Source organism: Aaosphaeria arxii (genome assembly GCF_010015735.1).
Source record: "Aaosphaeria arxii CBS 175.79 unplaced genomic scaffold BU24scaffold_8, whole genome shotgun sequence".
Taxonomy (NCBI): Eukaryota; Fungi; Ascomycota; class Dothideomycetes; order Pleosporales; genus Aaosphaeria; species Aaosphaeria arxii.
The window spans coordinates 1458094-1485683 of record NW_022983481.1 but is presented as its reverse complement, the minus strand read 5'-3'; the positions used below and the strand labels follow the sequence as shown (position 1 = coordinate 1485683).

Here is a 27590-nt window from a genome sequence, read left to right as displayed (position 1 = left end):
TGGCATCGGAAAGTCGGCGTCAACGTCATTCCGGTTCCGAAAGACTTGGCATCACAACAAGCAGACCGAGCATTTTTTGAAGCTTCTATATTAATCTGTCAATGAGGCAGGATAATGATGATATTCCAATACACTCGTTGCATCAATAGCACAAATCCACCAATGTTCGCCAGCCCTTTAACGCCGTACAGTAGCCAGACATAAATCGATACCAAAGGAATAAGGGTATCCAGCCAACGCCACCACATCAGTCATACAAGCCTGTCCAAAGATTTTGAGTTTGACGAAATAATAATCTTTACTCAAGTGGTATCATCAAAGTCTTACGCCTCGACTGCAACAACAGCAGGTGCCTGGGTAGCAGTCTGAGAGGCAAGTTCTCCTCCCGCTGCGCGCTCTGCCCAATCGCCCCACAAGGCTCGCTTTGCGCGAATTCGGAGCGGTCCACCAAGCTCATTGCCAGGTTGTTCGACCTTGATAGCATCTTTGGTTGCAAGGACTAGAACCTCGAAGAACATCTTTGTAGCATCTGCCTTAGTTGTTGTGGCTTCCGGTAGCATATCGTGGAAAAGGACACTCGTCTTTTGGCGTTCCGAGTCACCAGCTTCGGGCTCAGGGCCAAGACGCTCCCTCAGAAGATGGACGGCATGCTTAGTGCCAACTGAGATTGGTCCGGTCTCGGCTGGGTGAAGAAGGGGAGCCGTAGTATCATCGAAGTTGTCAGCAACAGGCGAGAATGGTTCCTCCTCGAGAGGCTCCTCGAACTGCGGCATGGTGTCATCATCGCCAGGCAACTGGATGATATCTTCATCTCCACCGAGCCCGAGAGTGGTATCTCCACCCACAGGGCCAGCGGCGCCCTGAAGATCGTCCTCGGTCTGCTCAAATTCAAGCTGAGGAGTCGCCTTTGTGCCGAGGTCGCCTTCTTCTTCTTCGGTATCCAAATCAGCAACCCCACTGTCCCGCTTGCGCTTCTGTCCAGGGCGAGAAACGAGCTCCAAGGAGAGGATTCCTCTCAGTTCAGGAGCCCAACCCCGGCTTCGACCATCTCCAAGAATGCTGGAGATGAAACCGCCAGACCTCTGTAGATTTTGCAAAGCAGCTAAAGTCGGGTCGCGCGGCAGGAATGAAGCTGGCTTGAGAATCTTGCTGCGATCGTTCTGCTGGTCACGAATCTGGGTATTTGGAATTTGGGTTTCGACGTCAGATGGCAAGACTTTCCTTCGCTTGACCCTTTGTGGTTGCTGGACGGTTTCATCCAACTCTTCTTCAGGCTCGAAAGCAGTCTGGTTGTCTGCAAAAGTTCGCTCTAATTCTTGCGCCTGCTCAGGGTCGATGTCGGATAATGGGGACATCGATCGCTCGCGGGTTAGCGAAGGTTCAGCACCCGCGTCAGTTTCTGCCAGTGGTTCCAATTCGGTCATGCCACCCATATCAACATCAATGCCTAGGTCGATGTCGATATCGGGCGCAGCTGGTTGAATTGTGTCGTCATCCTCGCCCAGGTCGATACCAAGATCATCCTCTTCAAAAGGCTTTGGGCTCGAAGCCAATTCTTCAGATATGCGTCGTTCGAGGGGAGCATCACGACCGCGTTCAATGCTTGTACCCTCATCGAAGCCAAAATCCGGATCCAACTCTTCACCAAGATCCAATTCCAAATCGGGGCCGTCCAGAGCCCTGTGTTCCAGATGGGGCTGCTCAATGCTGCCAGATAGGAACTGACTGTTGTCCCAGTCTGGTAAGGTCGCATCCTCCAAGGTCAAATGCAGGTCCAGAGGTTGGGAAGTGAGTAGGAATGGGTCGGGCATTGGTGCCAGCAAGTCAAGCTCTGTCAAAACATCGGGAAGGGTCAAACTGGCAGGATTGGCGATATGAGACTGGTGCGCCGCATCTATGTTCTCGCCAGGACGGAAAGCCTAATGCAGTTTGTTAGAAGGGATCAGGGTCCATCGAATGCATTTGTGGCTTACCCATTTGATCTGTACAAGTGCTTCATTACAATCGTCTAATAAGTAACGCGCTTTTCGTGAATAGATGCGCACAACTCCGAGTAAAAGCTGGCCGCTCAAACGAAGGGCCATCGGCCCACCAGCAACATCGGGTCTAGTGATAACAGCGATATCTTCGCCAATCTTATCCTGCAGGACCTGGTGCTTCGACAGCTTCTTTTCGAGATTGGCCGCGAGCCAGACGCGTGCAAGCGGCCCCGACTTGGAAAGCAAATGCTCTGGGAAGAACATGTTGAGAGATGTGATGAAATACCAGGAATGCGCGGTGGGGAAATCCTAGAAAGATCGTTGTTGTTGTTGTTGACGTTGGGTCGCGGTCGGCGCGTCGTGAAGAAGGTTTAGGAACAGAACATATATTCTGGGCGTGACCGGCGGAAATGCCACTCGAGAAATGCGCGCCGGTCGTAGTAAGTTCACAAAGCTAGATGGATGTGTTTATGCGACAGCAGCTCGCACGCGCACGGGGAGGGAGCGATGATGAATTGTCGATAAAGATGAGGCTGGGGACCTCCGGGTTTGTTTTGGAGGTGGCCGGTCGCGAGTTCTTGGCAGCAAACTGCTGACTAAGGGTTCCCTCGAGGTAGTTAAGACTAGTTCACTAACTACCAACATGCGTACCAGCACTCTCATGACGTCGCTATTGTATTATGAACTTTAAGCATATTTGGGAAACCATTGGCAGACATCTTACAGAGAGACGCCTTCTGCTGATATATTCATGGATTAAATTGATCGATCGCAGCTCTTCGAATACGTGATAGATCTACGGAGTACAAACTCAATTTCGAGCGGCTTGTCCGCAATTGTGGTGGAAAGGTTTCGTCCTAGAATCCGGACACCATGATTGCAGCTTAGAAAGCAAGGTATTGACCTGAATAATGAACACGACATAAGGAAACACCCTCTCAAAGAGTATGCGAAAACATGATTCGAGGTAGTACAGCGATGAGGGAAACTACTACATTCGGTATGCGCTAGGAACTATTCCGAACCCGGTTGTGAATAAGACACAGGGAGCGTATGTGCGTAAACATTGGTAGATATCCTGAAAACAGACAAAGAAAAGGCTCTTTTGATAATCCATATCTGTCAATTTAACAGTATATGGAGCGATGCAGTAGTAAAACGCATCTGCCGTGCTTGAAACCGCCTTTAGCAGAGTATAGGCTACGGGTCTCGACCGACCCCTGTTGTCCCTCGCTGGCCCATGCTCTCATACTTTCGAGAAACCGTCTCCATCTTTACACCAACATCACTCAAAGACCCTTCCAACCGCAGGATCTAAGTTCTAATCCTATAGATCGATCATTCTCTATAGACATCCTTTTAGCACCGATGATTTAACTAGGGATATCATAACTTCCCGTCTCTTTGCCATTCGTTCTCCCCATTGAGGCCACGTTAGAAAGCAGACGTCGAAGTGGCCTCCAGGCCATGCCAATATGTCAAGAGTCTCGACGCCCTCATTGCCATTCTATAATGCTTCCGGACCGACAACAAAAAACTCCCGACCCTCATCTCCTTACCTCCAACCCCCGGAGACGCCCCAGCGGCGTACGACTCCTTCGGTACTCAGCCTTCCAACCCCATGTCCAATCCTTGTGAAGAATGTTTGCTAACAGCACGCGCATCCACAGTCGGTAACATCTTCATACTCCCTCCTCTCATCGCAAGAAACAGCCCGGAAGCTGTCAACATCGGTCAGCCATGGCTTGTCCCCTTCGGCCGCCACGGCGAAGCTCCATACCCACGGGCTCAACGAGCTGCCGCACGAAGAGCCGGAGCCGCTGTGGTTGCGCTTTCTGAAGCAATTCAAAGAAACGCTGATACTACTTCTCCTCGGTTCCGCGGCCGTTTCATTCATAATGGGGAATTTGGAAGACGCCATAAGCATCACAGCGGCGGTGACGATCGTCGTCACAGTGGGCTTTGTACAGGAGTACAGGTCTGAAAAGTCTCTAGAAGCGTTGAATCAACTGGTGCCACATTCCGCTCATATCATACGAGGAGGTATAGAACGAGCCGGTCGAACAGGAAATGAGGAGGACAGCAACGGAATTGAACTAGAGGAATTGAAGGATACAGCTGCATCGTTAGCAGCTGCTGAACGGAATGCTATAAACATCTCGGCCACTCTGCTCGTGCCCGGTGATCTAGTTCTATTTCACACGGGCGATCGGATCCCCGCTGATATTCGAATTACGCATGCTGCCGACCTTACAATCGACGAATCTAATCTTACCGGAGAGAACGAGCCCGTACCGAAGTCGCCAGATGTTGTGCAGCCACCCCCTGGAGTTTCGAGACCACAATCGCCTTTCTATTCGTCTCCCGCCGCTGGAACTGTTGGAGCAGACATCCGTCTCAACGACCAAAAGAACATTGCTTTCATGGGAACATTAGTCCGTTCAGGCTACGGTCAAGGGATCGTCATCGGAACGGGTGGTAACACCGAATTTGGAGCCATTTCGGCATCGTTGCAAGAAATCGAAAGCCCCCGCACGCCCTTGCAACTTTCTATGGACCGACTCGGGAAAGAGCTCAGCTATATGTCCTTTGCTGTGATCGGCTTCATCATGATAGTGGGCTTATGGCGCGGATGGGCATTCCTAGAGATGTTTCAAATCGGAGTGTCTCTTGCTGTGGCTGCTATTCCCGAAGGTCTACCTATTATTGTCACTGTAACGCTTGCTCTAGGCGTCCTGAGGATGTCGAAGCGTGACGCTATTGTTCGGCGCCTCCCCAGTGTCGAGACGCTTGCATCAGTTAACGTTGTCTGCAGTGATAAAACGGGTATGTATCAGCCACATCAGTACATCCATTGTGCCATCTGCTAATAATACATGTAGGAACTTTGACAACAAATCATATGACAGTCACGAAGATATGGCATTTTGACGAGCCCACACCTGTTGCTGTGTCTGCTAAGCACGATTCTACGGACCTGGATTCGCCCACGCGGAATATATTACGTATTGGAAACATTGTCAACAACGCCCGCCTTGCAGGTGATCACGTTAATACAGCTTCAACTGCGGCAGTTCTTTCTTCGACGATGGGCGATGACTCTTCTGCGATCAAAAGTCGCTGGGTGGGACAACCGACAGATGTCGCCTTACTTGATTTGTTGGATGCGTTTGGTGAAGAGGATGTCAGGGAAAGAATTGGAGCGCGCCATTATGAAACCCCCTTTAGTTCTGAGCGAAAATGGATGGGTGTGGTGATTCAAGGACAATCGAACGCAGACCTCGGCACTGGTCAAGATGCTTCCTACATCAAAGGAGCATTGGAAAAAATTCTGGATCGTTGCGATACCTATGTAACGGCACAGGGAAGAGAAGTCGTCCTTGACAAGAACCGCCGGGCCGAAGCTTTGCAAGCAGCAGACGCTATGGCACAAGAAGGTCTTCGAGTGCTCGGATTTGCAAGTGGGACATCAAATGCCGAACGAAAGAGGGGTTCAAGTGGGACGGCCTCGCCTGCTCCGCCCACTGACAATGCCACTGGTGGAACCTCACTCGGCGAAGATGAGCATTACCGTGGGTTGGTATTCGCTGGTCTCGTAGGAATGAACGATCCACCCCGTAAAGGCGTGGAGAGATCTATCCGGAGGCTAATGGCGGGCAAAGTCAAAGTCATTATGATCACCGGTGATGCAGAGACGACTGCTGTTGCCATTGGAAAGAAATTGGGCATGCCCATTAGCTCAAATCCATCGATGGGTCGCTCGGTCATTCGCGGCGATGAATTGGACCAGATGAGTGAAGAAGAACTAGCTCAAGCCATTGCCACGACTTCGATTTTCGCCAGAACCAGTCCTGATCATAAAATGAAGATTATTCGAGCCCTTCAGTCACGCGGGGATGTGGTGGCCATGACTGGAGACGGCGTCAACGATGCGCCTGCGCTCAAGAAGGCCGATATTGGCATCTCTATGGGCAGACTGGGTACCGACGTCGCTAAAGAGGCTGCGGATATGATCCTCACAGATGACAACTTTTCCACCATTCTCAGTGCCATTGAAGAAGGGAAGGGAATATTTTACAATATCCAGAATTTCCTGACCTTCCAGCTCAGCACCAGTGCTGCGGCGCTCAGCTTGGTGCTCCTGAGCACTTTCCTCGGATTCCAGAACCCCCTCAACGCCATGCAGATTCTATGGATAAGTACGTAAAAGACACGAACAAGGATTTATTTCAACATGGCTAACGCACAACAGACATTCTTATGGACGGTCCTCCTGCACAATCGCTCGGAGTCGAGCCTGTAGATCCCGCTGTGATGGGTCGCCCACCTCGGCCCCGACAGGCTCGAGTTCTCACCCGACAACTTCTCCAGCGCGTGCTTCAATCCGCGACCATCATCATGATGGGCACATTGACGACCTACTACCGCGAGATGTCCACGGACGGAGAAGTCTCTGCTCGTGACACGACGATGACGTTCACGTGCTTCGTGCTCTTCGACATGTTCAACGCGCTCACATGCCGCTCCGAGACCAAGTCCGTGCTGGCCGGCGAAATCGGTATATTCTCGAACAAGATGTTCAACTACGCTGTTGCCGGCAGCTTGCTTGGCCAGCTAGCAGTCATCTACTTCCCACCACTGCAGCACATCTTCCAGACCGAGGCACTCGGGCTCTTAGATCTGGTGCACCTACTCGCCGTCGCCAGCTGTGTCTTTTGGGCAGACGAGGCCAGGAAGTTCTACAACAGGTGGAAGATGGGCCGGAGACTGGTCGGTGTTGGGTACAGTACAAATGTATGATATCATTGCGTGTTTGTATAACAAAAAAAGGGTGGCACCGTCCCTCGTCGCCTTGAAGACGGGAAGCAAGATGACGACGGAAGGACTGCGGCACAATACACTTGGGCTTCTTACGGTCTATACTTGCGTTTTTATTTTGTTGTATACAGTTGCGCGAATATACCTTTATAACCTTTCCCTCTGCTGTTTTTGCAAGTCCTCCATTCATGTCATGATGCCCCTCTTCCTCTCTGGCCAGGTCCAACATTATGTTGCCGTGACATTTGACCGGGGACAATTTTCTTCCCCTAACCTCGATGACAGTATTTAGGACCATATCCACCCAATGCTTCATCACTGCTTCCCACTTGCTTGACCGAATGACCATACTTATAGTAGCACCAACTCAGACCACCAAATGCATCAAATCAACTCCATGGTCGCGTACCTGAGTCTCACAGCGATCTCGTAACACTGTGATCATCACACCATACATACACGAAAAACCCCGGGACATCACCTCCCAATCCATCAACCCCGTCCTCACCCCAACCCCCCAATCCCACACCTCCGCATACACTCCCTACTCCCCATCACAGCGCCCGTGCCCACGCCCGGGACATCCCTACCCAACGTCCGCACATCGAAGCCGTCCGACGCAGACCTCTGGGCGCCGAACGCGGCCTCGACGATGTCGGGCGGGAAGAGGAACAGCGCGTTAATGTGGTTCAGCGTGCCCGGGTCCTCGGAGTTGAGCGCCGAGATGAGCTGGGCGTTCTCGCAGCCTATAGTGAAGTGTGTAAGCGTAAATTCTTTGGTTGGTTACGATTGCTCCTTTCTTTCTCTCTTTCGTCTTCTTATTCTCGAATGATCGATATCGTCGATATTGAAGGTTTGAACATTGGAGTGAATTGACATAGAAAGAAGATGTTCGAACACGATAACAACCACAAATTTTCAAAAAGGAAAACCCCCTCCCCTTACCATAGTTTATCATGCCATGCAGACTCCCCCTCTCAAACACCGCCACCGTCCACGGCACCAACGCCACCTCCCGCACGCCCGCCCCGTTCTCCACAACCGTCCAGCTCGTCGTGTTGCCCGAGATCGCGACGACGATGTTCGTGGCGCGCGGGTGGCTGTGCGGCGGCAGCATTGCGCAGGGCCCGAGGTTCAGGAGGGAGGTCGACATGCCGGTGCCGAGGAGCGCGGGGAAGGTGTGTGCGTTCGCGGGGATGACGGAGCCGGGGGTGAAGGTGTGGTTGGGGGAGGTGGGGAAGTGGAAGGTGTGGGGAGAGGGAGATGCGAGGGTGGTGAGGTAGAAGGTCAGGGAGAGGAGGGCGGTGGGGAGTGAGGGCATGGTTGGGTCGTTTGTCGTGGTGTACGGAGGGAGTGACGAAGAGTGCTGGAGATTGATGGATGCAGTATCAGTCTTCTCCTCACTCGAAGATACACCAGGCTCGAAATTTTGAAGTCTCAAACAGCTTGATAAACAACCTGAATACCGTCCACCAGGTCAGAGCTCGAAAGGGAACCCCCCCAACTACCCTTCTTATACACCTCCTCGTCTCAGACCCAAGAGATAGTTCATGGAGTCAGATGCCAAACACTTCCTGATTCCCCTTTAGCAAGGGAGCATCGTGTCAAGCCACAGTTACTCCTGTCATGATAGTGGCGTTTCCTCTGGGATGCCGTCCTTCCTGTATTGTCTCTCCCTATTTCCACTTGATGTCTTTTTACCCCATTCGAGCGCATGGCTCTCGTCATCGCCATCCCTCGCTGAAGGTAAACGACGACGTCGCTGATGCTTATCTAAAAGTCTTACGTTCAATACGAAACGGACAGGAATTCTCAGTACAGAGCTGCCATCCACTTTCTATTTCTCCTTTTAATCCAACCCTCCACCCACGCCCCCCAACGACTTTTCCCGCACGGAGGAAGGTACATGGCGGAGGAGTGACCCGGATCCTAGACCTCCACAAAACAGCCTAGCAGTCACTAACCTTGCTCTGTTCATCAACGTCCCACGAGCGGTGTGATTGCACCACTTGGCCCTCTATCTCTTTCGCCTGACACCAATACCCCAGTGACCGGTTCGCAAGGAGATGTCTTAAGGATGCATGTAGGACGACGTTGATGTTTGATACTTGATACTGAGGAAGAGGAGGGAGGACAAGACAGGTAACGCCATGTTGTAGTTGGTGTGCAAGTCCGACCGACCGAGCGTTTGAATTGCTGACTGGGTGACTGGGTGGGTGATGCCCAAGGTAATGAAAACCCACTGGACAGGAGCTTAGTGTTGTCATATTGAAGAATAGGGTTGAAGGATTGAGTCTGAGGGTATAGGTACGGAATTATGTCACGGGGTTGGTGGTAAGTGGTACGTTTTGATTCGAAGATAGTGTTACAGACATGCACAAGTAGCGAAATGTGATGAGAGGACGAGACTCGGTATCTGGACAGTTCCTTGTAGCACTGTGATAGGCGTTCAATTGGGACGAAGGAATCTTGAGTGTATATGCTCAGTCTTGGGATTGGGTGTATGTGAATGGTAAGAGGCACTACTACAACGTGGACGGGCTGGTCTAGTATGGCTAGAGACGCAAACGGTGTGTTGGAGATTTACGCATTCCCTTAATATGGACATAAAGATGGGGTTCATTATAATCTATGAGGGTCAGATATGGACTTTTGGTGAGGAGATAACTTCAAGACCGTGGCGTTTCCTTCATGGCAACATCCGCAGCTTGGTCAGCGGAATCTTGCTGTTTCGGCCGCATGAGGTACGCCATGACGCCCCAGACCCCCCGCATTGCTTCAGTGCGATCCTCGACGCTGAAGAGGTCGTACCAGCGGGTTCGCTGCAGGACGGGGACGTGCCAGTTGGGATCTTGGGGGGTGTCGCTGGGTAGTGTGCCGTCGGTGATGAAGCGGATGTACTGGCGGTGGACGCGGAGTTTGAGGATGCTGATGTGGTGGTTGAGGGAGGATACCATGAAGATCTGGTCGAGTGTTAGTTCAAGGAGATCTTTGAGTATATGGAATATAGGGGAACTTACATCATCCCACTCAGTGTCCTTCTCCTTGCCGATTGCTTCGTACTGGAGCTTGGGATCCCACATGGGATGCCCTGGCCTCAAGATCTTCCAGACCTCTGCTGGAGAGGGTCTTCTCCTCTCCTTGCCCAATCCCTCCCTGAGCCTGGTTGCGGGCTTGTCTGGCGTTTGTGCGGCATCTTGTGACGGTGCGTCGCTGGCACCGGTAGCTTCGCCAACTTCACCACCAGGACCTCCGCCCCAGCGAGGACTCGTCGTCCACCACTTGCCCTCACCAGCTCGCTTTTCGACCTGACCTTCTCGAGCACGTTCCTGGGCTAACAACAACAGACCTCCGATCTCTCGGACGGCATCAAGAATAGAATCAGCTTCGAGGTCGCGCTTGGAGCCGAAATCGACATCTGGTCTGCACTGCACACCGAGCACGGGACCCTCCATCCAGCCCTGTCGTGCTTTCAGACGATCGGTGGGGCCTCGCCATCCCACGCTGTTCATGCGGACGGGAAACCTCACGTGCTCTACCGTGAGAACGGGAGGCCTTCGGTGCGGAGCGAGCGTGACTCCAAACGCCCAAGCGATAGGCTCGAGGAAGGAACGCACGCAATCAAGGCGATACTGGTCGGGCATCTCCGCACCGTTTCCTATGCGGTAGCCCTTGTAGGAGCCTTTGGATAGATCGGCGGTCCTCTCGGATAGACCGGGCATGTTCATGGCCCATGGCACTTTTGGCGGCGCCGCTCTGGCGGGCAGGACCTTGCTGGAGGATATCGCGATCTGGGGCTTGCTGGTGCCAAAACCAGATCGAATCGTCGGAGGCGTGGCCAGGCTGGTGCTGTCTGCTTCGGTCTTGACTTTCTTACGAGGCTCTCCATTGTTCGACGACAGGGGCGAGGACTCGGGATCACCCTTTGAGCCATTCTCTTCTGTGGGTCCTTCTGGAAGGGTTGCAGTGGGGGTGGTGGGTGTTTCGATGGTCTCGGTTGGCGAGGCGGGCTTTGGTGGGAGATATTCGTCAAGAGAGTTGTCCCAGTAGTATGCTAGATTGTCGAGTCCTTCCCAGAATTTGCGGAAGTGCGCAATGCGCACTGGCACCTTCGGGGCGGATGATTTACGGGTGAGGCTCAAGAACGCATCTTCGTTTTTGAGGAATAGCTCTTTCGCACGAGTGTAGAATTCGTTACGATCTGGGAACCTCCTGCCGTTGCTAAGCAGTTTAATGGGAGCACCTGAGGTGGCGTCTTTGCCCAATTCGCTCTCGGACGGCACATCTAGCCAGGATTTGGGCGGTAGATGTTGGTCTTTGTTGTCAGTGGGGGAGGGCACGAGTGTTTCGAAGTCGCAATGGGGCTCAAACGCGATGTTGAACAGAGCTAATGTTTCTAAAGTGACATCTGATGGCTTCTTGAGACTGAGTATATGCGCGGATATAGGTGGGCGTGCGCCATCGGTCCATTGGGCTGGAGGGGTGTCTTGTGAGGGTTGAGGCGGATTGAGCGATGGAAATATTACTGGGACAGGGCGCGACGGAGGTTGTCGCTCCTTCTGCAGGTCATGTTGTCCGGCGAGAAGGCTTCCTACGATGGAGAAGATAATCAGCGGTGAAGGTTCTTGGTGATGCCGTCGTGGTCACGTGGGAAGTGGATATGGAACGAAACGTGGATGGTTGGAACACATGGGCGAAACAGACGACAGGGGGGTGACAGGAGGTGGAACAGGAACAGGAACAGGAACACGATCATTGATCACGGTGAGGAAGTGGCCGGGGTGGATGATGGGAGCGAAGGAGAGGGGTATTGAGTTTCGGACAGGAATAGGATGAGTGGTAGGATGTCATGTCTCGGGAGCATTGTGAACAGAATCCTATCGGTCGGTGTGGTGGGGGATCGTGATGCGTTGTGCGTGGTGGTGGTGGTAGTAGCAGGAGAAGGAGTAGGAGTAGGTCGGAGTAGTGGGAAAGATGAGATGGTCTGAGTGGTTGATTCGAGGAAGAATAGAGGCAAGTGCCAGTGTCCGTTCGGGTATGACATCGGCATGAACCATTGTTCCTGTTCGAATTGATAGAAAAGCATCAACATACCACTGAAATTGAACATGTCTTCTTGGAGGTATAATGGCGTTGTGGTGGTAGAGAGGGGGTACACATGTGCTGGCTGGATGGCCGTTTACTGATGAGGCACAAGAAGCATCGAGTGTGTAGAATAGAGGGAACGGGTAGAAGAGAGGCGCAGGGTCAAAGCACAGAGGAGGAGAGGAAGGAAGTTTCGGGGCAATCGGTAACAGATCCCCAGGTCGTTAGCTAATTACTGCGTTGGATCACTCGAATATACCACCCATACAAGGTCCTGGTTGTCGTGCATGGAAAAGGCATGGCATGGCATCACCAACGATCATCTGCTGCTGCTGCTGCTGCTGCTGCTGCTACTGCGGATTAATTAGTATCAACGTACTAGATAACTAACAATATCATCATCAATCACATAATAAGAGATTGAGTCGTACAAGAAAGTTAACAACTAGTTACTGCCTTAGGTACATACCTTAGGTAGATACCTACGAGTATTAGTACGGAGTACACACTGTAGAAACAGAAGAATGGGGCAGATAGGAGGGAAAGGTGGGGAATCAATTCTTCCTCTGTTTCTACAAGTATCCATCCCTCGGTGAAGTCCAAGGACGATTCAATTGTATGTATATAAGGATTTGAATATTTGATGCAAGTGAGTAATTAGAGAATAATTAATCATTCTAGGACAACGATTGATAATTGGACTGGTTTCAAGGGTAATGGAAGAATGATAATTGCTGGATTCATCACTCAATCCATCGGATCATCACGTGTTGGCCCATTTCCCCTTCCCTCCTTCCTTCGGGCCATCCCGAGCCATTCCCAAATAGTCGAGTCCTTCCCTAAATGCGATAGTCTACTTTCCTCGATTGAGCGCGCATGCCCCATCCCCTCCATCCCTCCAATCCCTCCTTCCATCCCAACTACAACGACATCCATCCTTCAACATGACTTCAACACCATCACAATGTAAAGCTAATACATGCACGCGCTATCGAGTGACACTGACAAGCACTGTGCCGTCTCCATCGCCATGTTATTTCTCGGCTGAGACGACCATGCCACTATATTTTACTCGTTGCGATGCCAATGGCGCTTCATGTGTGTTGGAATCGTAGCCCAAAGCGGCACCTGATGCCATTCCCGTTTCATGTCTCTCCAAGCGCACAACCTTATGCCCAACGGTATTCTTGCTTCCGATCACTCCTCGAACCTGTACTAACCTGCCTGGTCGTCGTCGTTCGCTGCTCTATTGTTCAGCATCACTTTCGCAAACATCTCCAATCTCCTACACCTGTAAACTTTCATCCTCCGCATTGCATCAATTTCCCTACTTCCGCCTCTTCTAATATGCTCCAAGCGCCCGCTGTGTTTTGATCCCTTTCTCTCCTCCCCCGCTCCTGAGCCCTTGTTGGCGTCTTCTCCATTCTATGATCACAACTTCTGCATGGCAACTCCTCAAGAATTGACGGTGACAGTGAGTGGGAGACGATGTACGCGCTCGCGGGCCCGTACCGCGGCCACATCGGTTCTCACTTCAGATCCACCACCACCGCAGATAACTTCTGCTGATATTCCTCTCACTACTACTTCTCCTCCGGAACAAGTCCAAACCAGCGCTGCGCAGCAATCACAACCATCGCCTCCTCCTCCACCGCCGCCTCCACCCCCTCCGGAATCTTCAGCTGCTCAAGAGACATCAAATGCAGTGCCCACGACACAGCCAGCTGCAGTGCCCTCGGCGATAGGTACGGACGCTCCTCCAGTACTTCCGTCAAGCGCAGAGCCTTCTGAGGTTCTGAATCTATCATCACCTTCTCCGCCCGCCGCTGCCGCTCCTCCTCTTAGACCGGCTGTGAGTGAGGTTTTCAGTGCGGAAGCGGTTACAGAGCCTTCTACCTCTGCTACCTCTGCTACATCTGCAACCTCTGCAGAGGGCCCTACGCTGGTCTCACCCAGTCTGACTCCAACAATTTCTGACGCATCACTTCCAGCTACTTCTTCGACATCACCATCATCCATCGCATCTGTCACGGCTATAGAATCGGATGTTCCCGTCGAATCTTCCAACGAGAACATCCCTGGTCCACCTGAAGAGACCAGTTCACCCTCGATTCCCGAGTCACCTGGAGATCAAGATCCAGAAGCGCAGCCAACATCGACTGGGCTTCCCTCTGGGGGGCCGGCTGGTATCATAGGACCAGACCAGAGTTCTGACGGTGGAAATGGCCTCACGCTCTCTAGTACAGGCGCAACGAATGTGGGGGCCATTATTGGTGGGGTAGTTGGCGGAGTCGCCATTGTTGCGTTAATCAGTGTGCTACTTTTCTTATGCCTTAAGCGCAAGCGAAGGCCTCGAGAGTTACGTGGAATTTGGCAAGAGAAGGACGACGAAAAGCCTGGGATCATCTCCAGGCTCAAAGAGGTTCCCGCGAAGCTCAGAAGTATCCCCGAAGGCGTAGGTCTTGCAGTGGGCAAGCTGAAAGGGAAGAAATCCAGCCCAGCACAGAACCCCTTTGAGCAGCACAGCGTGCGCAGCAGCGTGAGCTCAATCTACTCAGTCCGGACGAATGGCCGCAGTAGATCGATCAGCGAGCCTCCATCCAGATTGCGACAGCAACTGCGAGGGTTCGGCGATCGGATGCCGTCCTTGAAGAGGTCGCGAACGCTACTGCAGAAAAAGCAAGACAGTCTAGTCGTTGGATCCAAGTCACCGTTCCCGGGCATTGTAGAAGACCCTGTACTTCCAAGGAACGGAGATGTCGAGAACCCATTTGCGGATCCCAAGCCAGAAGCTGATGGACAAGCCGTTGCATTGAAAGCGCAGCAAGATGTGCAGAACGGCCTCAAGGATCAGCAGCGGGCTCCCATCACACCTAAGCCTGCTGTTATATCTGGACGCATTTCAAAAGACCCATTCGCATCAATCCTCGATGAACTTGAGGAGCGACAAGGTAGTGGCACTCCAGACTGGTTGAAGGACGCTCCGGGTCACAAACGAACGCAGAGCGCTGCAACCGCACTTCGTTCGCATCCTCCATCGGCTGCATACACTGCGTCTGTCTATACCACGGCGGATAATCCGTTCTTTGATCCTTCAGAAGCTCCACCTGTGCCAACACAGCGACTCCCACCAAACCCCCCAACGCGCCCACCCAATGCTTACACCTCGACACTTCCGACATTCGATACGCTATCCACCAATGCATCACGGGACTCGGAAAGCTCCTTTATCTTCGGCGAACCTGGACCAAGCCGGCCAACAACCGACATGTTCTCTAATGTGTCTGTGATTCCCAGGGCAGGCCGCCAGTCAGATCCATTCGATCTAGATCGGCCCGAGGTCCTTGGATTTGGCGAAGTGAGCGCGCATCGACAAGTACGGGGAAGCGTGACACGCCAGAATTCAAGGAGCAATAGGACCAGTACCGTGCCGAACTGGGTAAGGCTCGACGAGAATCCCTACGAAAGAGCGAGTGCCGTACCGGGAGCTTTGAGGAAACCGAGTGTGAAAAAGTGACGGCAATGACAATGACGGAGTGTCCTGTGTAAGGGTATCACACAACACTCAGAGCTCGCCCATGTTCAATTTTCCGTGGCGCTTGGAGCCACTGCTATTTTCTTTTTTACGAAAACATCGTCCGCAAGTCAGGATTTGATTTCATTCTACTATGTTGCCTGGGGAAACGATGGCAGGAAGTGCTTCCGCGGGCCCATCGTGCGCAACCAACCTTTATTGAAGCAAGATATTTTCTACGTCCTCATGTACTCTGTCTGTCTCGCGGAGACTCAAGGACCTACCTCTTTTTGCTTGCGAATTTTTTTCTTTTTCATCCGTCGATATCATCAACATCATTCCTTCTCTGTTCCCAAATCTCTACGAAAAATCTTCCTGTAGCATATGTCCCCCTCGAAGCTCATATTTAGAATACCCCAAACCGATCTATGCAAATTTTCTTTTCCTAACCCCACCTATGCTTTGCGATTTGCACATGCTTGAACCTGACATATTGTACACAAATTTCCCATCTCGACAATTTACCACCACAATACCCTCTCTCTCCGCATTCTCCTCACTCTCCCTAACACAGACTCGCACACCCATGCATACTACCAAGCCTCGCCCCCTAAAGACCGTTACGCATGAAATCAAGCCCCAGCCGCAGCCAAGCCCACGCCCATGTACACATACATAAAAGTCCCAGGCATCCACGTCGAAGATGAAACACCCCCATTTGTCATTCTCGAACCACTTTTTTTCTTCTTTGGCTTTACCTTCGCTCCCCTCACTTCTCTCTCTAGACTGACTAACCAACCGACCGACCGGCCGGCTTGCCGACTATTGGGTATGTATCGGAAGAAAGGGATGGTGGGTTGGCATGAGGTAAGGTAACGTGATCTTTTCTCCCTCTGCTATATTACTCGTGTCGTATAGCATGGACAATTATCCTACCATTCACACACATCGTGTCCTTTCGGCAGTCCAATTCCGTTTTCTCTTTTTCGTTTTCCATGACAAAAAAATCAAAATGAGGAAATATACATCAGTTATACTTTAAGTCCCTTTCCACGTTCGCTGCATACTATCTACCCTCGTCCCTCACGCATCCACACATCCACCCACACTCAGCGACGACCTATATGCGCAAAACGCACGCATGGACATCCCTACCATCCACAGAACCCAGCCTCGTTTTTATAAGTACTTACAGGTGAGAAAATGTGATCCGACTATCTATGTCGCACAAAGACATAGACACGTGATACCGAAGCTCCTTGCCTTACACCTTACTCCACGTTTTTCACCAGCGCGTGTTTTCCTTCGAACGTAATAGATAACTATAAATAGACGCTCATATCATCGTCGTAGACTTCACTTGACTTTCTTAACGATCACATATCACACTTCACATTTTCAACGAAAGCCATGCAGGTGGTGGGGAAGCTGATCAAATAAGTGAGAAACGATGGCAGATCGCCAGATCGACGAAACGGCCCGTCCGTGATTGTACATATTCGATGTACTCGTGCATGCAAGAGAAAGAATGGATTGCTGAAGAAGAAGAAAGATAAAAAAAAAAAAACGCCGCGCTGGAGGTCCTGTTATGCGTGTGCTGTGATACAAAGACAATGACGGCTGTCGTACATGCGCGTATTGTGTTAAACAATCTTGGAAATGAGAACGCCGCAGATGTGTTGATATGCAATTTGAAAGGAAGAAAGCGCCAAAGAACGAAAAAGAGAAGGGAACCAGCCACCTAATGCTGAATACCAATAGCCGCAAACTTGACTTCCGACGCCGTATCCCCCTGGTTATAATTCCCAACCTTGAAGTAGCTAAGCGGCGTCTTGATGTCGCCAGTGCTGAACGTCTTGAACTCCCCGCCGTTGATCGCGAGGCTGAGCACCGACTTCTCGTACCGCAGCTCGTAGGTAAACTCCTTGCCGACAGGGACGTTACCGACGGGGTTGAAGTCCTGGCCGCTCTTGTTGGGCGTCTGGTTGACGCCGAGGGTCAGGTCGCCTTTGTCGTTGTAGTACAGCTCGCAGAGGGGTTTCTTCGAGATGTCGTCGTCGACCTTGACCTGCCCGATCACGGTGCCGCGGGGGGAGTCGTCGGGCTGGACGACGGTGAGCGTGACGGCGAGGCGGTTGGTCGGCGCCTTCGGGTCCCAGCTTTTGGGGTCGTCTTCGCGCAGCTCGGTGCGGCAGTGGTCGCTGTTGGGGGTCGTGGCGCAGCCGTCGTCTTTGGAGGGCACTTTCATGACGAGCGAGCCGTCGGGGCCAGTCAGGAAGTATTCGTTTTTGAAGCCAGAGGCGCCGGTCAGGCCGGAGGTGATCATGTCGACTTTGCCGTCGGAGTCGGCGGTCGGGAGCTGCAGTTTGAACATCGAGAGGTCGAAGTTTCCGCCCGGGGAGACTTTGTTGTTTAGGTCTTCTTGGGGCGCTGGGTTTGCGGGCATGGGAGCCGCGAGCGCGGACCCGAGGAGGAGGAAAAGGGTGGTGGAAATCATGGTGTCTTGCACGGGAATTGGCTCCTTCGAGAAGGAGAAGAAGTGAAATGAATGAAGAGAAAGATGCTTTGGTGTAGAATGGAAGTGAAGAACGAGAACTGGAGCCGGCCGATGTTTGTTGATGCCTTTTTTCTAAGGGTGCCTCGGGTCATACTTATATCAAAGTCCTGCGGTGGTGCCGTCTCCATCAATCTTGCTACATCTTTGTCCAATGCTCTATGCGAGCAGCCGCACCACGACCCCATGTTTCCAAGGTGGACACCGAATTAGGAATGTAGACTTGAGATTCTTTTCTACGATTGGTTGGAAGGGTTGAAGAGCACCGTCATAGCCGGGTAGGGTTCACTGAGAGCTCGTATACGGACTTCGAGTGATCGTCTGAAACTTGCCAGAATCATGGGACATCCTTATCTGAAAGAGCATTTCAAAGCGGATGTTGAGAGCCTCAAGTAAGTACTTCTCTTTCTTGTTGTCGCCAGCACTCGAGGTGGGTATTGTGGTCCTGATCGAGCGCCTATCTCGATACAGTCGCTGTTCCATCTTGCGTGCCTGGCAAATGAGGTAGGATAATTAGTCGCTAGTGTTGACGGAAACAAGTAAACAAACAAGAGTCCTTTGGTATTTGCAGGGATACTCCTGCTTTCGTTTGAGAACTACAATTCTGGCATGTGGGTGACATTCTCATGAAAATAGAACGATCATGATGGAGTGATGGTTACCGCATGAGGTAGTGTTCTGTTTTACCAAGCATGTGTTTCAACGTTGTTCTCGCTATTTCAAGACCCCGTACTCCGGCGATCATGATCATATGACGCGGGAACATTTGTTTGGCATAAGCTTTTTCTTATCCGGTGATTTTGTAATCATTTGCTTCCCAATCCTAATATTGCGATGATGGAAGTATACCATCGTTTGGGGTTGGAGGGATGGGTTGCTTGTTTGGCGGGGTTGCGGAGATGGGGCTCGTGCTCCTTATCTCTGTCCCAATTAGGAATATAATGTTTAATGTCGTCAATGCTTAAAGGCGAGTGCTGTAACTACAAGGACGATAACAATAGATTTCAGGGTCATTAGAGATGTCCGATCAAAGACCTCGAAGAATAGATGGGGATGAGATGGGTTTAATAATCTGTGATAAATCGAGGTTGGACCAGGTATAGGTGACACCTGCCAGCGAGTCAAGGTCATGGCTTAGGGTGAACGAAAGGCCGCTAGATCACCTACTGATATCCTTCATCCAGTCGGTCCGCTAGCCGTTGTGACTTGTGAGGCTTTGCCGGCTGGCGCCCCTTCGGCAACCGTCTTCCCACTGATGGAATACGGTAGTGCTTTGCCGGCGTGAACCGCAGCTAGAGGAACACATGGACTGCCACTTAGAGAGGGGTAATACGAAATGGCCTATAAATTGTACATCTGCAGTAAAAGCTGCGATTGAAGCCTTTCGAGAAATCTTCCGAGTCCGTATCGAATTTAAGAATCAACATGGGGTCCATTCCAGCCACCAAAACGATGAAAGCGCAGCAGTATGTTTCAGCTGGAATAGCTAGTGGCTTCGAATCACGAAGGCGCTAACCGGACTAGATATGATGCGCGCGACAATAAACTGCATCTGAATGAGGTTCCAATTCCTGAGCCCAGGGAACATGAGATTCTTGTGAAGATCGCCTGCGCCTCATTGTGTCACAGCGATGTGATGCTGTTTGAGCCCAATGAACAAGGCTTGATCCTAGGCAAGAATCCAGTGACAATAGGCCATGAAGCGACTGGGACCGTTGTCCGGACTGGCTCTGGTGATGTTGCAAGCAAGTTCAATCCTGGCGACGCTGTCGGGTTCCTCTGCGCTGTCGAGTGTTGCTTCGAATGCGCCCAGTGCAAGAACGTGCACAATGCATGGTGTGCTACCGGAAAGACTAAGATGCAGGGTTTCACGCTCGATGGTTATTTCCAGGAGTATGCCGTTGTTGATGCTCGAGAGACTATGGTACTCCCAGAAGGATGTAAGAATTGTTTGCTGTTATTTTCGGCAATACAACTAACGTCATTGTTAAGTGGATCCGAAAACGGCAGCACCCTTGTTCTGTGCTGGTGTCACCGCCTATCACGGAGTTCAAGACTGTGAGCTCCAGCCTGGCCAATGGATGGCAATTGTAGGGTGCGGCGGACTTGGTCATTTAGGTATACAATATGCCAAGTAAGTTATGCGCAGCATCCCCAATGAACACTAAATTTATAACACCACACTAGAGCAATGGGTTACAAAGTCGTAGGCCTTGATGTGGCAGATCAGGCCCTGGAAGAGGCCAAAAAGTGCGGAGCGGACCATGTGTTCAACTCACTCAGTGACCCAGATTGGCAAAGGAAGGTGGTCGAAGTCACTGGTGGAGGGGCCGATGCTGTAGTGAACTTCACAGCTTCGAAGAAGTCCTATGACGACGCTCCTGCGATCATTCGTACGGGCCTTGGTTTGCTAATGGTGGTGGGAATTCCTCGTCAGCCATTGCAATTGAATGCTTTGGATATTGCGCTTGGGAGGTACAGAATCAAGGGCTCAAACAATGGAAGTGAGTATTCATTGCAACATAAATACCAAATGGCGTCTAAAAATCGACAGCATGCTATAATATGCGACCTGCAATCGAGTTCAGCGCGAAGCATAATATCCAGCCTCACATAACTGCATATAAGCTTGAGGAGCTACCTAAGATGATCGAACTAATGGTAATTATCTTCGAGACTGTGAAGACGGAACTTGTCTAACCACGTTATAGAACTCACATAAAGCGAAAGGCCGTATGGTTGTACAATTTGATTGAACGTAGGCCCGGGTGAACGTAGGCCCATGGGAAGCGGGAGCAATTCGAAGCAAGTGATGCAAAGAGCAGGTCTCTAGATGCATTCATGTGGACCATGTTGCCCATGTATGCGAAACTTATTGAGTAGTAGCAGTGTACAAAATGTTGTTCAGAAGCCAAAGAAAATCCTGCAAAATTGAAATTGACAAGCGGACTGATCATTGCATCTGCAATTGATATCGCTCGGTCACGGATGTGGATGTAGGTCCGTTGAACGAATGATGATTGCAATTCTGTAAGACGTTCATCACGAGAATATCTGTCTGACAATGACTGATGAGACCCCTCGCTATTCTTGTAGATGACTACCGTGCCGTGCATGCGTAACGTAATAATAGACAACAGGAAATGTAGATTTTGTGAAAGAGAATGTAGCTCAAAGTGGGTTCGGGTTCCAATAAGCTCTACAAATCCGCCCCCCACTGAACACGTGCAGACGCGTTATCGCCAAGCGAATGGCAACTCCAAAGTCGCGTCTGCCTCGCCACTTCACAGACAACATTCTCACCACTCCACGACAAATTCTCAATGTAAGCGCAATTGCAGCCAAAATTATCGATAAAAATACTGATTTCCACGGAGGCACCGTCCCAGAGTCTCTACCACAGGCGAGAGTGACACGCCCTCTGCGAAACCCACGCGTCTTTACGGCACACCAACATCGACCGACCGTTTGCACAAGCCGTTCAGATGTCCAGGTTCTGCAACCGCAACGCGAGCCTCCGAGAAACCTGCAAGAAAACGGAGAAAGGTCAACTATTCCGGTGCAGACGGTGAGAATGAAGAAGGCGACAAGCCATATTCGAACGATGATAGACTTGCCCTTGCCACTCGGGATGTTAACCGCTTTCCGGTATTCAAACCAAAGGATAAGGATACTGCATTTAAAGCACGATTTTCGGTTCCTTTGTTAAAAAAGGAGAATGGAGCATACAACCAGTGTCGACCACCCCCACTGCTAGGACTACGCCAGGGACGAGTATTCGTTGCCCGGCCATTGCATGATCCTAGTGGGGAGTTCGCCATCGTCCTGTACGACCCCACCATCGACGACAAACCAGTCCAGAAGGAGGAGGCGTTGCCAAGATTGAGCCAGGAAGAAGCAGAAACGCTGAACGTGCCCTTGGTGCACAAGAGTTTGGCAGATATATTAGGACTGAAGAAGAAGGTTGAAGAGCGCCCGCGAGTGCCTGTGGTTATCGACCCACGATTAGCCAAAGTTCTTCGTCCACATCAGGTTGAAGGCGTAAAGTTTCTGTATCGAGCTACGACGGGATTGATTGACGACAAAGCAAATGGTTGCATTATGGCTGATGAGATGGGACTTGGGAAGACACTTCAGTGCATTACCTTGATGTGGACTCTATTGAAACAATCGCCCGATGCCGGGAAATCGGCCATACAAAAATGTGTCATAGCCTGCCCGTCTAGCTTGGTTCGTAACTGGGCGAACGAGCTTGTCAAGTGGCTTGGACCAGATGCTATCAACCCATTTGCAATCGACGGGAAGGCCTCAAAGGAAGAGCTTACGCAACAGATCAGGCAATGGTCGATTGCTTCAGGTCGCGCTGTCGTCAGGCCAGTCCTGATCGTATCATACGAAACACTCCGACTCAACGTTGGGGAACTTGCAAATACACCGATTGGACTCCTCCTTTGCGATGAAGGTCACCGACTGAAGAATGGTGAAAGTCAAACATTCACCGCTTTGAATGGGCTCAATGTCCAGAAACGAGTCATTCTTTCAGGAACGCCAATTCAGAACGATCTATCTGAATATTTCTCTCTTCTCAACTTCGCCAATCCCAATTATCTGGGCACCCGGGCCGAATTTCGGAAGCAATATGAGATCCCTATTCTTCGGGGCCGTGATGCGGATGGTACAGACGAAGATCGCAAGAAAGGTGACGAGCGTTTAGCTGAGCTCCTGACCCTCGTCAACAAGTTCATCATCCGCCGGACCAACGATATCTTATCGAAATATCTGCCTGTCAAGTACGAGCATGTGGTCTTCTGTAATCTGTCGCCTTTCCAGAAGGATCTATATAATCATTTCATCCAGTCTCCCGATATCAAAAGTCTTCTGCGCGGCAAAGGTTCGCAGCCTCTCAAGGCCATCGGCATGCTCAAGAAACTTTGTAACCACCCGGATCTGCTCGATCTACCCTCGGACTTGCCCGGCTGTGAAGATTTCCTCCCCGAAGACTATGTTCCCAAGGATGCACGTGGTCGCGACCGCGACGTCAAGGCCTGGTATTCCGGCAAGATGCAGGTCCTAGATCGAATGCTAGCTCGCATTCGCGCCGAGACGAACGACAAGATCGTGCTCATCTCCAATTACACACAAACCCTCGACATCTTCGGCAATCTCTGTCGGTCACGCGGATACGGTTGCCTGCGACTCGACGGCACGATGAACGTAAACAAGCGACAAAAGCTCGTCGACAAATTCAACGACCCAGAGGGCTCCGAATTCGTCTTCCTACTCTCCTCCAAAGCAGGCGGCTGCGGCTTGAACCTGATCGGCGCGAACCGACTCGTGCTCTTCGACCCGGACTGGAACCCAGCCGCCGACCAGCAAGCCCTCGCTCGAGTCTGGCGTGACGGCCAGAAGAAAGACTGTTTCGTGTACCGGTTCATCGCGACGGGCACGATCGAAGAGAAGATCTTCCAACGTCAATCGCACAAGCAATCCCTCTCCTCGTGCGTCGTCGACTCCGCCGAGGACGTCGAGCGCCACTTCTCGCTCGACTCACTGCGCGAGCTCTTCCAGTACCGCGACAACACGACGTCCGACAGCCACGACACCTTCAAGTGCAAGCGGTGCAGGAAGGAGGACGGCAGGCAGGTCATCAAGGCGCCCGCCATGCTGTACGGCGACACGAGCACGTGGAACCACTTCGTCAACGACGGGGAGAAGGGCCCGCTGGGCAAGATCCAGGATCTGCTGCTGAGGCAGGAGACGGCGGAGGGGCTGCACGAGGTCAGCGCTGTGTTTCAGTATATCAGCCATTAGAGGCGCGGAGGGGCTTGGAGATGGTGCGTTTTCGGCAACAATCAATCTATTCATTTGGCAGTATCCAGCGAGCGGCATTATCTTTGATTCGGGGGTTTGCCCCTTCCCTTTATTTCTCGTTTTATTTTGCTAGAATCGCATTTATTTCTTGTCGTTTGACTTAGCAAGGGGTGGATAACTAGAGACGATGATTGAATGCAGAATGAACGATGATCTATTCAGGTCTCCTTTTTCCTCTTTTTGAATCCAATGCGCCGTGATTTATGCTTGGGGGTATCTGTCATCTTAACTACTCCTTCCGCCCACCCTTCATTCAGTTGGTCAATCTGCTGACGGCGCCTTGGTACAGTACATAGATATTCACCAAACTGTAAGATTTGCGAGATCTTCTCCTCGTCCGCCCTTGATTACCGTGCCATGCCGCCTAAACAATACAGTAATACATTCTCGTCGCTCATTCACGCCTAGACAGTCGGAACAGTCCAATCTACACGCCGACCTTGCCCTGCCCCTGCTTCCCCATCTTCTTATCCATGCCCAACTTATCCAGCTGATCCCTCTTGTGATAATGCGGCGCGACCTCGATCAGCCACTCGGGGTCGATCGGCATATTGCCCCTCATATACTCCTTGCTCGTGAGCACAAGCTCATAGTAGACGACCCACTTCGGCCTCGTCTCGATGAGGTAGCTCGAAGGATGAATATACACGGACATCCCGTTCGCGACGGTGCGGTAGGCCAATCCGTCACGGGAGATGCGGCAGCAATTCATGAAGAACCCCGCTGTGAGCGCCTTCCGGATAGCGACGTGGTCCGCGGCGCCGGCGGACGAGATCTGGATGCCGACGCGCTCGCACAGCTTCTCGAGCTGCTCGCGGACGTCGCGGACGCGCTTGAGCGTGCGCTCCTGCAGGAAGTTCTCGCGCGCCCACCGCGGGTCGAAGTCCGCGTCCACCCACTGGTTCCAGATCGCGAGCAGCGACAGCATGTCGCCGCCGTCTTTGTTGTTGAAGCGCGCGCGCGCGGCGTCCGCGAGGAGTTTCTTGTCCTTGGGGCGGAAGAAGAGGGAGCCGGATTCGGAGAGCATGGCGACGATGGAGAGGACTTCTTCCACGCAGCCGTATTTGTCGGACGCGATGAGGGATTTGGCGAGGAAGGGGTCCGTGGGGAATTCGCTCATTTGTCGCCCGATCTTCGTGACGCCGCCTTGGTCGGATATCGCGCCGAGGCCGTAGAGCTGCTCCAGCGCGGACATGAGGACGTCTGGAGATGGTGGGTCCATGAAGTCGAAGTTGACGAGGTCGTTGATGCCGAGCGATTTGAGCATGAGGACCACGGAGGTGAGGTTCATCCGCTGGATTTCTGGGGTCGTTGACGCTTCCATTTCGGAGTGGAAGGCGTATTTGGTGAAGAGTCGGAAACATTTTCCAGGGCCTGTTCGTCCGGCACGGCCGGCACGTTGGTTACTTGATGCTCGGGAGCATGGCACGACGACGAGTGATTCGGTTCTCGTCTTCGCGCTGTACACATTCTGCTTTTCGAAGCCTGTGTCCACGACGTAGGTAACACCGTCCACTGTCAGGGATGTCTCGGCAATGTTGGTGGCCAGGATGACCTTGCGCGCTCCGCGTGCAGCTGGTTCGAAGATCTTGGCCTGCAGGTCAGACGGCAAGTTGGCGTAAATGGGACATATTGTGAGCTCCGGTATCCGACCTCCAAGCTTTCGTGTTGTTTCCTGTAGATACTGCTCCGCCATTTCGATCTCATCCTGACCAGTAAGGAACACAAGGATGTCGCCGGAAAGTGGGCCATCGGGGACTGCCAAAGGCTGTGAAATGTGGATTTGCATAACGACAGAGACGCTTGATTGTAGGTAGTTTGCTTCCGGTTGAGGCGTGTAGTGGATGTCGACTGAGAATCGTCGTCCGGGGATGTTGAAAACGGGGGCGTCGCTGAAGAATTTTGAGAACTTGATACTGTCGGCAGTAGCACTAGAGATGATGATTTTTAGGTCTGTCCGAAGGCGAAGCAGGTCCTTGAGTAGGCCCATCAGCAGATCCGTGGAAACGCTACGTTCGTGGGCTTCGTCGAGGATGATGACCGAGTAGCTAGCAAGATCGGGTTCTGTCAATGTTTCTCGTAGTAACATTCCGTCCGTCAAAAATTTGATGACGGTCTTGTCGGACGTCTTTTGCTCGAATCGAATGCTGTAGCCCACCTCCTCGCCCACTCGGCATCCCACCTCTTCTGCCACACGAGTCGCAACACTCATAGCCGCGACACGCCTGGGTTGTGTGCAGCCAACCTTCATCCCATTCTTCGTCAGGCCGAAATCCCTACAGAACTGGACAATCTGTGTCGACTTTCCACTACCAGTCTCCGCGGAGACGATCAAGACCTGGTGGTCCTGGATGGCGCTCATGAGCTCCTCCCGGTACGCCCAGATCGGAAGACTCTTCCTCGTCTCCTCGATCGACTGCGCCTTCTTCTCCGCAGCATTCAGCATCTGCTCCAGCTTCGCCTTCTCAGGATCAAGCCTGCTCGCCGCATCCATCACGAACTGCGGCGCCGCACTCTCATCAAACACAAACTCATAATCATCCTGCTGCACCTTCGCGCCGCCCCTAGAGATCTGCGTCTTCACCTTCGCCGTCTGCTCGTCCTCCCACTGCTGCACCTCGCTCTTATACTCCTCATTGCTCCGCCTATTCAAAATCTCCGTCTTGTCGCTGAGATCCACATCAGGCACCAGGTACCCCGTCGTGTGGTCATCGATGGCCAGCCTCTCCCTCGCAAGCTTCAGCGTCTCGCGGTTCTTCGCAAACTCCCGCCTCTCCGCGTCGCTGAGCTTGGAGTTCGTCCGGAGCTCCTGCGCCTCGTCGGCGACCTGCCTCTCCAGCAGCGCCAATTGCTCTTGCTCGCGCTTCGCCAGGTAGGCTTGTCGCGACCGCAGCCTCAGGTCTGCGAGGTTCTCTGCATTTCGATCCTTGGGTGGTGCCATGGTGGCGGTTTGGATTTTCCTTGCTCTTTGCGCAATTCCCTGGGAAGAAGTTTCTATGATGGACCTGGTGACGGCTGGAAACTTCACCACCAGATGGCTGACAACGCTCTATGAGGGGCCTGATATCCCACAGGCCAGATCCAAGATGATTATTTATTTATTTTATATTCCAGAGAGGCGGCTAGTGAAGAAGAGATGTCAAAGCCTTTGGCCAGGTGCTTCAGATCCACTAGGCTTCGAGCTTCCCCGGAGAATCTGTTAATCCGCAGTTTCTAACCAATCGCAGCTTGTTGTGTCTTGATTCTTGTCACGTGATATGATGCTCCCTATAGAACTTCCATTCAAAGCACTCGTGAGCTCAGGCAGATATTTCATCTCTTTGGGGCTCAATATGACGGCGTAGGAGAGAATATGCTGACGAATTAGCTTGTATGAATTGGAATAAAAGAACAGTGACAGGGTGATGTTTTCCAATTCAAGACGCTGAGAAGATTAGATCAACTCACTCGCTAGAACGAACTAAGAATACAGAATTTTGGGAACAACCGCTCAAGATGAATTCACAAGACCGCTAGCAACTGAAGATAAGTGAGACAATATGATTGTAGATTATATTGTGCATTATTGGTAGTACAGAGTGGAAGATATATCCGATCCAACCCCTTCAAGTTCGTGTATGATGATGTTGAGTCCTGACCAACACAACTCCAAGAGTGATCATTGAGCAGTGGAGAAATTGTAGCTGAACGTCAAAATGCCCATGATGTCGTCGAAAATTCATGAAAGAGAAGAATCCCCAATCGCGATGCTCCCCGCGCCCGAAGAAGA

The 27590-nt window shown here is 51.8% G+C and overlaps 9 protein-coding genes across 9 annotated transcripts; 4 read left to right on the top strand and 5 right to left on the bottom strand.

Annotated features, from left to right (window-relative positions):
• Positions 1-78: 78 nt before the first annotated feature.
• Positions 79-2506, bottom strand: BU24DRAFT_376017 (uncharacterized protein). The gene is made up of 2 exons (XM_033524609.1): positions 1974-2506; positions 79-1919 (listed from the first exon to the last, which is right to left on the bottom strand). The coding sequence occupies exons 1-2, from the start codon at positions 2241-2243 to the stop codon at positions 324-326; spliced, it is 1866 nt and encodes a 621-aa protein (XP_033380663.1). The 5' UTR covers positions 2244-2506; the 3' UTR covers positions 79-323.
• A 721-nt stretch (positions 2507-3227) lies between these two features.
• Positions 3228-6965, top strand: BU24DRAFT_426192 (calcium-transporting P). The gene is made up of 4 exons (XM_033528910.1): positions 3228-3580; positions 3650-4805; positions 4862-6178; positions 6232-6965. Exons 1-4 carry the CDS (start codon positions 3455-3457, stop codon positions 6777-6779), a joined length of 3147 nt encoding a protein of 1048 aa, XP_033380662.1. The 5' UTR covers positions 3228-3454; the 3' UTR covers positions 6780-6965.
• Positions 6966-7301: 336 nt separating this feature from the next.
• Positions 7302-8118, bottom strand: BU24DRAFT_353523 (RmlC-like cupin; the record flags this gene model as incomplete). The annotated part of the gene is made up of 2 exons (XM_033523781.1): positions 7302-7543; positions 7743-8118. 2 exons carry the CDS (start codon positions 8116-8118, stop codon positions 7302-7304), a joined length of 618 nt encoding a protein of 205 aa, XP_033380661.1.
• Positions 8119-9256: 1138 nt separating this feature from the next.
• BU24DRAFT_426190 (uncharacterized protein) lies at positions 9257-12060 on the bottom strand. The gene is made up of 3 exons (XM_033528909.1): positions 11892-12060; positions 9818-11388; positions 9257-9760 (listed from the first exon to the last, which is right to left on the bottom strand). Exons 1-3 carry the CDS (start codon positions 11905-11907, stop codon positions 9467-9469), a joined length of 1881 nt encoding a protein of 626 aa, XP_033380660.1. The 5' UTR covers positions 11908-12060; the 3' UTR covers positions 9257-9466.
• A 1102-nt stretch (positions 12061-13162) lies between these two features.
• Positions 13163-15626, top strand: BU24DRAFT_274787 (uncharacterized protein). The gene has a single exon (XM_033522623.1). The coding sequence runs from the start codon at positions 13327-13329 to the stop codon at positions 15397-15399; it is 2073 nt and encodes a 690-aa protein (XP_033380659.1). The 5' UTR covers positions 13163-13326; the 3' UTR covers positions 15400-15626.
• Positions 15627-17137: 1511 nt separating this feature from the next.
• On the bottom strand, positions 17138-17842 carry BU24DRAFT_353290 (polysaccharide lyase family 7 protein; the record flags this gene model as incomplete). Its single annotated transcript, XM_033523772.1, has 1 exon — positions 17138-17842. The coding sequence occupies one exon, from the start codon at positions 17840-17842 to the stop codon at positions 17138-17140; it is 705 nt and encodes a 234-aa protein (XP_033380658.1).
• Positions 17843-19254: 1412 nt separating this feature from the next.
• Positions 19255-21105, top strand: BU24DRAFT_485743 (NAD(P)-binding protein; the record flags this gene model as incomplete). Its single annotated transcript, XM_033533395.1, has 6 exons — positions 19255-19276; positions 19459-19890; positions 19943-20084; positions 20138-20454; positions 20505-20611; positions 20662-21105. 6 exons carry the CDS (start codon positions 19255-19257, stop codon positions 20704-20706), a joined length of 1065 nt encoding a protein of 354 aa, XP_033380657.1. The 3' UTR covers positions 20707-21105.
• Positions 21106-21241: 136 nt separating this feature from the next.
• On the top strand, positions 21242-23973 carry BU24DRAFT_426185 (uncharacterized protein). The gene is made up of 2 exons (XM_033528908.1): positions 21242-21275; positions 21328-23973. Coding segments are annotated over exons 1-2 (2436 nt in total). The 5' UTR covers positions 21242-21273; the 3' UTR covers positions 23762-23973.
• BU24DRAFT_426184 (P-loop containing nucleoside triphosphate hydrolase protein) lies at positions 23914-26959 on the bottom strand. The gene has a single exon (XM_033528907.1). The coding sequence runs from the start codon at positions 26760-26762 to the stop codon at positions 24249-24251; it is 2514 nt and encodes an 837-aa protein (XP_033380655.1). The 5' UTR covers positions 26763-26959; the 3' UTR covers positions 23914-24248.
• Positions 26960-27590: the final 631 nt, after the last annotated feature.